The sequence below is a fragment of the Barbus barbus genome, assembly GCF_936440315.1.
Source record: "Barbus barbus genome assembly, chromosome: 33".
NCBI lineage: Eukaryota > Metazoa > Chordata > Actinopteri > Cypriniformes > Cyprinidae > Barbus > Barbus barbus.
The window spans coordinates 11,937,591-11,949,986 of NC_136761.1; the positions used below are offsets into that span (position 1 = coordinate 11,937,591).

The 12,396-nt window shown below is 38.9% G+C and overlaps 1 protein-coding gene across 1 annotated transcript in view; it reads right to left on the reverse strand.

Moving 5' to 3' along the window:
* The window catches only part of LOC306853509 (phospholipid-transporting ATPase ABCA1-like), a 31,991-nt gene that overhangs the window by 3,902 nt on the left and 15,693 nt on the right, over positions 1-12,396 (reverse strand). The window contains exons 12-43 of the mRNA XM_079390984.1: positions 12,194-12,388; positions 11,459-11,664; positions 11,185-11,361; positions 10,789-11,011; positions 10,051-10,272; positions 8,615-8,930; positions 8,224-8,398; positions 7,922-8,053; positions 7,683-7,822; positions 7,468-7,605; positions 7,155-7,375; positions 6,985-7,060; positions 6,646-6,884; positions 6,485-6,536; positions 6,270-6,389; positions 5,996-6,144; positions 5,564-5,688; positions 5,377-5,475; positions 5,002-5,286; positions 4,781-4,919; positions 4,612-4,692; positions 4,351-4,520; positions 4,077-4,254; positions 3,856-3,971; positions 2,901-3,045; positions 2,664-2,787; positions 2,364-2,493; positions 2,131-2,257; positions 1,955-2,017; positions 1,758-1,864; positions 1,462-1,603; positions 280-414 (exon numbers count right to left, since the gene is read on the reverse strand). Of these exons, the coding sequence (XP_079247110.1) occupies positions 280-414; positions 1,462-1,603; positions 1,758-1,864; positions 1,955-2,017; positions 2,131-2,257; positions 2,364-2,493; positions 2,664-2,787; positions 2,901-3,045; positions 3,856-3,971; positions 4,077-4,254; positions 4,351-4,520; positions 4,612-4,692; positions 4,781-4,919; positions 5,002-5,286; positions 5,377-5,475; positions 5,564-5,688; positions 5,996-6,144; positions 6,270-6,389; positions 6,485-6,536; positions 6,646-6,884; positions 6,985-7,060; positions 7,155-7,375; positions 7,468-7,605; positions 7,683-7,822; positions 7,922-8,053; positions 8,224-8,398; positions 8,615-8,930; positions 10,051-10,272; positions 10,789-11,011; positions 11,185-11,361; positions 11,459-11,664; positions 12,194-12,388 (4,947 nt within the window). The remainder of the gene's footprint in view (positions 1-279; positions 415-1,461; positions 1,604-1,757; positions 1,865-1,954; positions 2,018-2,130; positions 2,258-2,363; positions 2,494-2,663; positions 2,788-2,900; positions 3,046-3,855; positions 3,972-4,076; positions 4,255-4,350; positions 4,521-4,611; positions 4,693-4,780; positions 4,920-5,001; positions 5,287-5,376; positions 5,476-5,563; positions 5,689-5,995; positions 6,145-6,269; positions 6,390-6,484; positions 6,537-6,645; positions 6,885-6,984; positions 7,061-7,154; positions 7,376-7,467; positions 7,606-7,682; positions 7,823-7,921; positions 8,054-8,223; positions 8,399-8,614; positions 8,931-10,050; positions 10,273-10,788; positions 11,012-11,184; positions 11,362-11,458; positions 11,665-12,193; positions 12,389-12,396) is intronic.

Genomic DNA, 12,396 nt, shown 5'->3' on the forward strand with positions numbered 1-12,396 from the left:
TCTTATGTGATCTTTGTGTAATCAACCCATTATGAGGCCTCTGAAGGCGAAGGCTAAAGAGTTCAGGGTAATTTAGCTCTGGGGGTGTTATAGTCTTGAACTCCTTATACAACCAGAGCGGGAAACCCAGCTGAGAGAATAACCAAACAGTGGTCATATGATCCAGTTTTTGTTGATTAGTTTGCAGACATTCACCCTAGGAGGCATAAGACTTCGAGCCAGTTGTGTAAGTGTCTTTGTGTGTGTGTGTGTGTGTGTGTGTTTGAGGAAATGCAATACCAGGAAGACCACTGGTGGGGCTCCAATGAGTGATATGGCGGTGGAGAGTTTGCGCATGTTGCCACCGCTGTAGCTTCCTGCTTTCTTGTCCATGTACTTCACAAGGCCCAGTTTACAGATTCCCCACTCAGCCACCTGCCCAAGATACAACACATCAGTAAAACTAACAACACTTTAATAGTTCCTATTAGGGTTAATTTCACAAAACCAAGTCACGTTTAACTTAAAATCAAAAGAAGAAATTATATATTATATTATAAAAAACAGACAAAAATAATATATATACCCTCAAATTGCCGTTACCATTTTTTGCAATTTAGTTTGAATGAATGAATGAATAAATGATGCATTTATATAACGCTTTATTGTGTATTGCTGTACACCCCTACTCTTTACGAGAAGTGCCATGGGATTTTTAATGACCACAGAGAGTCAGGGCCTCGGTTTGACGTCTCATCCGAAAGACGGTGCTTTTTGACAGTATAGTGTCCCCGTCACTATACCGGGGCGTTAGGACCCACACAGACCACAGGGTGAGCACCCCCTGCTGGCCTCACTAACACCTCTTCCAATAGCAACCTAGTTTTCACCGGAGGTCTCCCATCCAGGTGCTGACCAGGCTCAACCCTGCTTAGATTCAGTGGGCAACCAGTCTTGGGCTGCAGGGTGATATGGCTGTGTTCTGATAAGTTTGTTCTTAATTGTAATTTGTCATTACTATAATACATTATTTTTTTCCTTTTTCATATTTTTTTAAGTTTAATTCAGCATAAGTTAAAGGCTGTATAAATACTTTTTATGCATGACAATAATGAGATAAGAATTACAGGGAAATGTGCTTAATGGTCAAAATGCAAAATATGTATGCAAAATATATATTTTTATTTGTAATTCACTGTATTGTCAGTGGAAATGACTTAAATACAGCAATTTTTTTTTTTTTTGGATAATGAACATATGGTGGTGCAAGCACTTATTTGGCATGTCAAATGTGGAAAATAAGTCTCATTTAATTTTTTTAAGCATGTACAATTTCAGGGGTTATTTTTTGTTTTGGGTTAAATATGACATGGACCTGTATGATTCACCCTAAATGTCACATACCGTGAAATTATATCAAAAATATAATAAAAATTATTTCAAATCACTAAATACTCGTGTTTGTTCATATACTCTGCTCACCTCACAAACTTCCTTCTCAGGTACACCACGCAAAATGGCATAGAATTCCAGGTGTTCCCGTCCTGTCAGCAGATCATTGATGGCATCAAACTGAGGGCAGTAGCCCATGTTCTGATGTACTTCATCTATTTCTCTGAGTATACTAGAAATAAGAAAGAGCAGCGTCTTCAAAAAATGCATTCACACTCACAGAATTTTAAGATTAACCTATGACGTGTGTTTATAATAGACTAAGCTGTTATAAGGAAGTATCATCTGTTCTAATGTAATAACTACTTTTATTTTACTCTCTGTACCTTTTCCCAGCCAAGAATGCTTCCCCTTTAGTGACCACTGAGTCTCCGGTCAGCATTTTAAAAGTACTTGTCTTTCCGGCTCCGTTGACACCAAGCAGACCAAAACACTGAAAGGAGGAAACATGTCAGTTTGTGGTCTTACAGTAGAAGTAACTCATTCGGATGAGGCTGATCATGAGGCAGCTGTCATGAATTACCTCTCCTGGAGGAATACCAACACATAGACGATCAACAGCGGGCTTCTGTTTCTGTTTGTACACCTGAAAAAGGATGACATATTGATGAGGGCACCATTTATTTGACTAAATTTGAAATACTAAAGTTGATAAAATTTTGAAATATCTGTGATCATCAGCAGAGGATTTCTGCTGACCTTAGTGAGTTGCCTGAGTTCAAGAATGTCTCCCTGTCCAGCTCCACTCATGATTTTCTGCCTCTCTCTGGCCACATCCTCATCTTCCTCTCCCTCTCCGATCGGACTCAACTTGGCACTTAAAGACCTGTGGAAAATAATCAAGCCATCTCTTTAGATCTTCTAATCCATAATTTCATTAGCAATTCATATAAATGTAATTTGTTTGAAAGTCATGTTGTGATGTTGCTTACTTGGGTTCAAAGAAGAAACGGTACTGGATAAGGACTGTGATGATGAAGAAAACCACTCCTTCCACAGCCATAGCAAAAAGATTCTTGCCCACCATGTCCCACTCCAATGGAGAACGGAAGCGGTTCTCACCTAATGCAAGGTAAGAGAGCATTCAGCATCTATAATAATGACCCTTTCCGTAGTTACAGGTAATAAAGTAGACACAGATCAAGCTGATGAGGTCAAAGTCTGAATTTAATCGCTCTTATTGTAATCTTCATCAAAAAAAATTCATTTAAAGTGGAGCAAGCTAATCTTACCAAATCTCTCCATAGCGTCAGCCATGGCCTGATTCTTCACCATGTCGATGAGACCTCGACCCAGGCAGAAGTGTGGGAAGATGAGCAAAACGTTCTTCAGGATGTCATTAATGCCACCAATCTCCTGCAGCAGAGGATGAGCGGCATTAGAAATCACGATGTGTGCTTGAGAATTACTGCTAAGAATAGCAAATAGTAAGACTGCATTAGGATGAAACCAAAAAAGCAATTTCTTACATTATTTCCAAATAACTCCATGACAAAAGTGGACACGCTGCCATTGATCCCAATGAGGATATTGACACTAGTGAGCACCACGTAAGCGGTGCTGGGGATTTTGAAGAGGAATGAAGCCGGGTACATAAGAGGAGTTATGGACCACCTGACAAGAATAAGAGACAAGAATAAGTATTTATTATCAGGGAAAATGTTATGTGCAAATTGGCAGTATATTGAGGTCACATGTCAGGCCCCAAGCATAAAGAAGATTCCCAGGTTGTAGGCTCTTTTGACTTTGGAAAGTATAAAGTATAATACCATATGGGGCCCCAAAGGGGTTTTTACATATCTGCAGAACAGAGTATATTATCTATGTGATGGTGGGCCCTTTCACTACAGGAAATATACAGAGGCCCCATGTGGGACCCCCAGCAATATCTAGGGATCAGACTGTCTAAGAAACATATTTCGCAAAGACAAGAACCACACACATTTTCTTCAGAAAATATACCTAAACATACATTATTTATTTTTAAATGTGATTTACAATCAGTTTTTACTATTTTTTTTAATTCAATTTCTTTCTTATTCAGAAAATACACCTAAATGTACTTTACATTTTGTTCCCTATTCTATTTCACATCTTCATCAGAAAATTAACCTAAAAGTACTTTGTATTTTTTCTGTTATATTCCATTTCTTTCAAAATGTCTTTAGAAAATATACACAAACATACTTTATAATGTGATTTTTATTTCTATTTTTAGATTTCTATTTAATATTTATTTTTTCAAAAATGTCCCTAAACATACTTTATAATCTGTTTCTCCCGTATTTTATTATACTTCTATTATAAAAATCTTTTTTTCTGTTTCCATTTACAAAAAAATATATTGTCAGTACCTACATAAATTATTGCCTTATTGAGCTGGAATGATCAATATAAGTGAATGTCTTGATCTGTCTTTCTTACCCATAAAGAAGCAGTAGAAGGGCAAGAACAGGCAGGTTGGTTGCAGAGACATAGGCTTTTTGTTGAAAGCACACAAAGATCAGGATCACCAGAGTAGCAGGAACAACATAATTGCACTGTACCAGAAAACAGAAATGTGCATTAGAGATTTTGGGTCATCAGCTGACCCAAAGTAGGTGAATGGTGCATTATGAGATTTGAAAGTGAAATCAAACACTTACCATATCCCAGAGAAAGTTGGCCAGCCAGTAGAGATATGGCTGCACTCCACAGATAAACTGCATGTGCTTGGCCTTATTCACTCGCTCCTGAATGAGGAAGACAACGAAACTGGCGGGGACGAAGGACATGGCGAAGATCACACAGATGGAAACCAGCACGTCCACTGAGGTGGTCATTCTGAAATGCCATAAATCAGGGTTCAGAGATTAGAAAAACATGACCAGTGTCCTTAACGTTATTTAAACTGCATTTAATCAATGTTTCACTGCTTACAGAGCCACTTGAGAAAGTTGTTCCTTGGTCAGATTGAGTGGATGGTTAAATGCAGTGATGGCAAACTGACGGGGGTCTTTGCCAGGTGGTAAGTTGGCACGCAAGATACCATTGTTCATTACATTGAGGAAGGCTCCAATACTGTGCCAGCCCTTGTTATTAAACCATATCTGAAAACAAAATGCCAGTAAATATCATTCCAAGTAGACTTAGAATGTCTAGAATGGGTTTAAAAATCACAGTCGTCCAGTTGTCACTCACCTTGACATTATTCTTAGTGTCCAGCCCATTGATGAAAGCTGACAGGCTTTTCAAGAAACGGTCAGCCGCTGATCCAGAGTCCTAAAACCGTAGGATAAGAAGAAATACTTCATGCTCTGTTCCTGAGAGCTATTTGAGTAATTTCCTAAGAGTCAACGTTTCAGCTTACCTTCCCCAGTTGGAAGATTTCCCTGACTCTAGAGATGGCATCATCAATCTCTTCAGCAGGAGGAAGTACCTGAGTGCTTCTAGCTCCCAATGAAAATCCTCCATATCTGAATTCATTCACCCATATCTTGTTCTTTAAGCTATGAAAGAAACAATCCGTTAATGTGTTGAATGATGCTACTGAACTATTTCAGTTCATGTGGATAGACAATCAGGCCATACCTTTTCCCAATGATCTGTGCATAGGTCTTCACTAGATAGTCTGAGATGTTTCGTCCTGTCAGGTTCTGGAGGGTCTCGGTTTCACTCATCTTAATCTGAGGAGGTGGCAGTCCACCTGCACCAGCAGGGCATTCTGGGAGCATCTTCTTTTTGCCATTACAGCTGCACTCGCAAGCAGGTGATGGGTTGTCCATGGTCCAGTTTGTTGACATGAAAATGTCCATCATGCTTTCTGGCACTTCTGGTGAAGACCATTCCTCATCGCCCATTGTACATGGAGCATCACTAAAACCATGGGAGAAGACAACCTTAGTTTTTTATTAAATTAAAAATATTCGCAGTTACAGAAAAAAGGGTTTCATGTACGTTACTTACGGAATTGGTTCTCCTTCCATGCATCGTGTTCCAAAGCCAGGATCATCTAATAAAGCGTTGAGTAATTTTTGTGTGCTTATATCATGTGGAGCATCATCACTGTAACGAAAAGAGATTGAATTTAATCTAAATGGTTCCATGCAAGTATTTTAAGTTAATGTTGTGTAGCACATTGTCCTTGTTATACCTGATGAATGTGAACTGTTCTTCATACATCCAGGGATTGAGAGCCAGGCTGGGATATTTTCCGAATGGTGGCACAATAAGACTGAATACCAGAGCAATGCACACAAACACAGCGGGAAGAACAATCTGCAAAGAGAATCAAAGTGAGTTGATCAAAACTGAACTGTACTGATATGGGCTGTGTTTCCCAAAAGTAGCATAAACCTAACTAGATTATAGAAACCACTGGCATCGGTAGTCTCTACGATCTACTTTGATCGTGGAAAGAAACCATTGGCACTAATAGTGTATACAATCTACTTGGGCTTACAATATTTTTGGGAATCATAGAAACTATTGGCACCAACAGTGTCTTTGACTTACTTAGTCTTACAATGTTTTTGGTAAACGCAGCCTAGATTTATTTTTTACTGACTATATTTCCCATTCCTACCTGTGCAAAGAAGCCTTTCCTTGAGCGGCGAGCATAAAGCAATCTCTTCCACAATAAAGCCACAAACTGTTGCCTCTTCAAAGTCCAGCCTTTCACTTGATATGATCCTTTCCCATTGGTAACGCTCAAATAGTCTGTCTCTTTCGATTCTGGTGATCAAATATATCAACAGGAATTGGCAACAGCACATTTAAAACCAAAAAAATTAAGAAGATATTTGGCTGACTCTACCGTAAATATACGGTATAGATGTTTTAGGGCTTTTAAGGTTTACCTGGATCACCATCAGAGTGGTTGCAGTCAAAGTTATCATCTTCGGTCAGGGGTTTGAGGCAGCTCTGGTGGTCAGCGCCAAATGCGTGTCGTCTATGTCTGGGCACTGGTAGAGTTCCATCTAGAAAAAAATTCAAGATGAGATCTTTTATGGATTTTTGTCTTTGTACTGCTTATTCAGTTTACTAGAGAGCTAATAGTGAGGTAAAAATTTACCTGAGATGATTTCAGTGTCAACTCCACTGTCCTCTGCCACTTTAAGGAAAATCTAAAAAGACACCCAATAAAGATCATTAGTAACTTGCATATGTAGTCAAAAACACAGCTAACATCCTAAAACTTTTTGTTGACAGAGAGCCAAGACAAGCTACACGTACCTCTTCAAGTGTAGTATCTGAGACACCATAGCTCGAAATGCCAAGGTCAGCAAGCCGATCATCTAGGTCATGGAAGAGCTCAACGAAAGCACCATCTTTGGCAGACTCGTACGGCAACACATATGTGATCTCATGACCGAGGTCTACCACCATGCGAGAAGCAGGAACGTGCTTCAGGATTAGACTGGAGATGAGGGCCACATCAACAGGAACAACAGGAGACTCGGGCCATGTAGTTCCTGCAGAACATATTGAAAACTTTAGTGAAGATTCAGTTATAATCTCAAGAACTGAAAAGTTATCCATCATTTTAAAGTTTGAGGTCAGGTGGTGTCTTACCAATCGCTGTGGCGGCTTCGCTCTCTTGATCACTACCTAGACCAGCATCTGAACTGCTCTCAGATGCATTGTCATCCTTAAAAAACAATGAAACAACAGTGTTTAGCTTATTAGCTAAACAACAAATCAACGTGTTCATTGAGTGTTTTTGCAAACTGAAGTGTACTTACTTTCTTAACAAAGGACACAGTGCTGCTCGAGTTCCTGCAAGAGCTGAGAGAAGGCTCAGTGTTTTTCTTCACCAAGGTAAGATAGTATCCAGTTCCCAGTTGAGTCTTAAGAAAGAGCGAAGAGCCCACACAACAAAGCTTTCCATGGGAGATGATAGCAATACGATCGCCCAGAATATCCGCTTCATCCATATGATGGGTGGAAAGAAGGATAGTCCGACCTAAGAAATACCCAAAGTCCTCATTGATTCAATAAGATAAGATCTGATGGCATTTTCTTTGTTTTTAAATAGAAAACGAATGGGGTAGTTACCTGTACGATACTTCAGAAGAAGGTCCCAGATGCCTCTTCGAGCGTATGGGTCCACACCAGCGGTGGGCTCGTCCAGAATAACAACTTTTGACCCTCCAACAAAAGCAAGCGCTACTGAGAGTTTCCTCTGCATACCACCTGAGCATAAACATTTAAGTTTGCAACAAATCAAACAACCATCAATTCATAATTTCAGAGGTTGTAATGGCACACACCTGACAGCTGGCTGGTCCTGGATTTGCGTTTGTGTGGAAGGCCAGTATCAGTCAGAATCTGCTCCATCTCAGCCTTCACATCCTCCTCAGACAGACCCTTCAGACGGGCGTAGAACCAGATGTGCTCTTCTACAGTCAACCTGAAACATGGCAGGTAGATTAGCATCTGCAGAACTGATCTATTCAACCTTAACATCAGATAATATGTGCCTTGTGTTGTTTTCGATTCAAGCACTTACATGCTAAAGAGGACGTTGTGTTGTGGACACACACCAAGGCTCCGTCTGATGGAACTGAGCTCTGTGCGAATATCTTTGCCCATGATATATGCAGTGCCAGAGGTGGGAGGGAAAAGTCCAGTTAGGATAGACCTAAAACAATGAAGGCAAATCGGAGGGTTAGATATTGTAACCAAAAAGAAAAAACTAAATTCAAGCAGCCATTACTCCAATCCATATGATCCTTCAGAAATCATTATAACATGAAACAATACATTTTATCCAAGATTCTTGAATGAATATAAAGTGAAATGTGAACTTACATGGTGGTAGTTTTTCCAGCTCCATTGTGACCTAAAAAAGAAGTTATTTGCCCCTCATAGAAGCCAAGTGTCAATCCATCAACTGCTAGCTTTTTGCCATGACGGTAAACCTTCACAAGATTCTTAATGTAAACTCCCAATTCAAGGTGAGTGGGTTCCTCTTCAATGCAGACAGCTTTAAAAACAATACAAAACACAATTAATCAATTGTATTTAAGATTATTTCTAATGAACAAATTCAAAACTCCACTGGCACTGAAAACCGGATGTGCCACTAAACCGCCTCTCTAAAATAGCATAGCTTTTATGTTTTTAAACAGAAATAGGCCATAACATGAAAACAATCATCAGTTCAGAATTCAGAAAAAAAAAAAAAAAAAACTTTTCTTACCCCCACCATTGCCCTTCTTTCCATGAACTGCAGTATTGTTTGTGTTGCTCTCTCCAAACCAGTAGGATTTAGTGAAAGGGAAGTACCATGGCCTGGGAATGCCATACTGCCCTGGGAACACGGCCTCAATGTACCAGGTCATGACCCCATACAAGAAGGCATCAAAGTACATGAGGATGAGGCAGGTGGTGAGGTTGTAGTTGTCTTCTTCCAATGGGCTGGAGAAGAGGTTATTCCATTGGATGCCCACACCCTGCTCTTCAAACAGAGCAAAATACTCACAGCCAAATCCAAACGCCACTGGAGACAGTAAGCTCTGTGAACACAACCAAATTAGACGTTAAGTGGTGTTCTATTTTTTTCCTCACATGAAGTCCACTTATAATGCTAGAATGTCATGGTTTCTTGCACTAAAATAAGTAATTTAGTTTTACATTACCATTTTACACTCCCTATAATGCAGTTGCTTAACTACACTGCAAAATGTCAATTTCTTGCGTAGCATTTTTGTCTTGTACAACTATCTAAAGATTCATTAATCAAGATATATTTATTTGAAGCAAAATGACATAAAATGAGTGGTCTTGCTTTTTTAGTTTATGCTTAAAATTGCGATATTTTTTTATTTAAATTTTTTTCCTAACCCTACGGGCAGATTTATTTCTCATTTCAAGCATAAATTCAATTCTGATAACTTCTTCAGAAAACAGATTTAATATCTTAACTTGGTTCTCAAGTAAATCATGATTTGGGAATGTTTGGATATTTTTTACTGGAAAGCAAGATAAAATATTAAGTAAAAAATACAAAAATTAGTAAAGAATCTGGTGTTATTTGAGTCGTATTAAATTTTAAATTACCTTTAAAAAATTGTTTGTTTAACTCAGTTCAAATTACTTTCAAAATGCATGTAAATGTGCTAACTAAGATTCCCTATTACGTCTGTGCCCATGAGCTGGACACTTAATCTCAGGTTGTTGCAGCAGGACCTGGAGTTCATGCGATAAGTCTACTGTAAGTCAGTTTAATGACAAGTAACCAGGTAATCTGCCTAGGGTTAAGTGCCTCGGTCAAAGCAATCTCAGTAACGCTGGCTCACCTCTAACTGAACTCTTGTATTAGTGGCCCAGATCTTTAATCTATCACAAGCATTTAACTAATTTAAACAGGAACACCCAAGTGAAGATTCCTTGTAATCTAGTGTCAGGAACCAAAGCCTACAATGGGTTTAAAGTGCGATTTTACAGTTAAGATATTCTCATCACACCTGTAAGTCGTTTTAGATAAGGAGAGCAGTATAAATCAGATTCCTTATGTAATATACTGTATGATAACCTAATGCACTTGGCTAACAACCGATGACACTGCACACAAACACGTTTGCACTTTGTAACTGATATTTTTACTTTTTGTTTTTGGAAGGATGTCAAACTTACAGCGATGACTTTGGCGCTGAAGCCCACGTAGTCTTGCCAAGCCACGCACAGCACATAAGGCAGGTAGAGGGTGAAGTAGATAATGCCCCCGCAAGCCGCTGCCAGGTTGGCACGTGCGAACGCCGTACTGATCAGAAAACATTGCATGATGGTTACCACAGCGAATGACGCGAGGAAGAGGAAGACTATGCCAGGGTCACTATAGGGCAGGAGATTACCCATCTGGAAAGGGAAAAGAAATCAGGTTTATTATCTCTGTTTTGCTTCTATTAATGACGATTTCATAAAGAATGAAACATAATGAATAATAATCTTTATTACAATTAATAATAATAATAATCAGGGTTACTATAGGGTGTATCTTATATATAAAACTACAACTGACAGAAATAAAAAGTTTTTGTTTTCCATACACACACATATATGTAAAACAAAAATGACTAAAAGTACAAAAACAATGAAATTACTAAAACTTAAAAATTAAAATAGAAATATTAATAAAATATTCAAAATATGAATAAAAACTAGTGCTGTCAAATGATTAATCGTGATTAATCGCATCCAAAATAACTAGCACTCTTAACATAAACAATCCTATGACAGAAAAAAAGTCAAAATTGCAATACGGTATAAATAATTTGTTATAACTAAATTGAATACTGAATGTTTTTTGTAAGGGCAAAAATGTACTTCCTAGAAAACAACCTGTCTTAAGATCTGCTGATGTCTTTTTAGTACCTTGAGTAGAAGAACCAGCAGGCCTGCGCTGATGAGAAGAGGAATGAGGCTGCTAATGAACCAACTGAACCACAGGATTCCATTGTCCAATCCCATAATCCTCATGGTCTCCTTGAGCCGGGCCTCCTTCTCGTAGACGACGCCTTTGATGATGATGGCCACTGAGTACATCCAGGCCAGAGTCATGAAAAGCGGCATGGAACGACTCATAATGCGAAGGAAACTACAGGAAAAGAGGGGAATTTTTAAGAATTGTTCCAACTGTTACAGAACATACTGAAAGATTAGCATAAAGCAGTCTGGACAAGCATGCAATGTTTTTTTTTACTACAGGGGAAATAATTTGCCGTCTCTTTTATTCGATTAGGTTTATTTGCAGTGCAGTGGAATACTTACATATCATCTACATAACATGGATAAGGCATCTGTTGAATGTAAACACCAGTCTTCTCTTTGGTCCCAGTAACTGCTCTGATAATGCTGTGTTCAACTACATCCTGAAGGTAAGTAAATCCTCCCCAAATATACCGCAAATCCTCAAACGGATCAGCCCTGGGACCGGGATCCCAATACCTGCCAACCAAAAAACACAATAAGCATGTGATTTCATAGCACACTATCTATCTAGTTTCCATTATTGGGCATTTAAGAAAAGAAAACACCAACTTACCCATCTTTAATCTTGTTTGTGCGCTCCACATTGTCGATGTCCATGCGGATCTTGTAATTGACGTGTGGAGGAAGTTCAGTGCTGTTGGACTGAATGTCCAGAAACACAATTCCCGCCCAAAATTTTCTGTTGTCCAGGAGACTCATGGACTCATTCACCATTTTCTCCTCTGTGCTCACAGGTTCAAGTTTATCCAGGTTTACACACTGTGAAAAAAAACAACACCATTTAGTCACAATGTCGCTTATCTATCGATTGATGAGTTGATTTTATTTGACCATGTTAGATTATAAACGCTACAGTGTGTGATTTAATCAATAACTTTTATAGCTGACCTAATATAATCTATTTGACCCGTAATAGCTTGGTCTTGTTTTACTGTAAAAGGGAACTTTTGACCCATTAAAAATTACAGTGTTGTTTGTCTTCTCCAGTCACGGTATACATCTCTTGATCCTACATTCAAGTTGATTTTCACTTCCTTTTTATCTTTCACATCTCATTTTGTCATATTATCATACAACAGGACATCCAAACACATTTTGCACATGCCTTTCTCCTCACAAATGTGAAATCCAGCTGGTTGGTGTGACATGCTATGTGACTTATGATTGATTGTTGACGTGTTTTATGTGAAAGTATGTATGTGGGAGACAGATGGATTATGAGATAGAAAGGAAATGTGTAGGAGGAGAAAAGAAAGGAAAAGGTAGCATGAAAGAGAGCTGTTCTGACCTCCATGAAACGGGATATGCTCATAATGGCCAGATCTGTCTCATTGAAGACATCCCGCCACGTAAATGCCGTTCCATGGGGACGCGTGTCCTCAGAGTGCTTAGACAAGAAACTTATAACATCCTCCACGCTCCACTGAGTCCCAGCCAACTGGGCACTGAAGAAACTAGCAGTGGCATTGTTTCGAAGAAGCGTCTGCGATT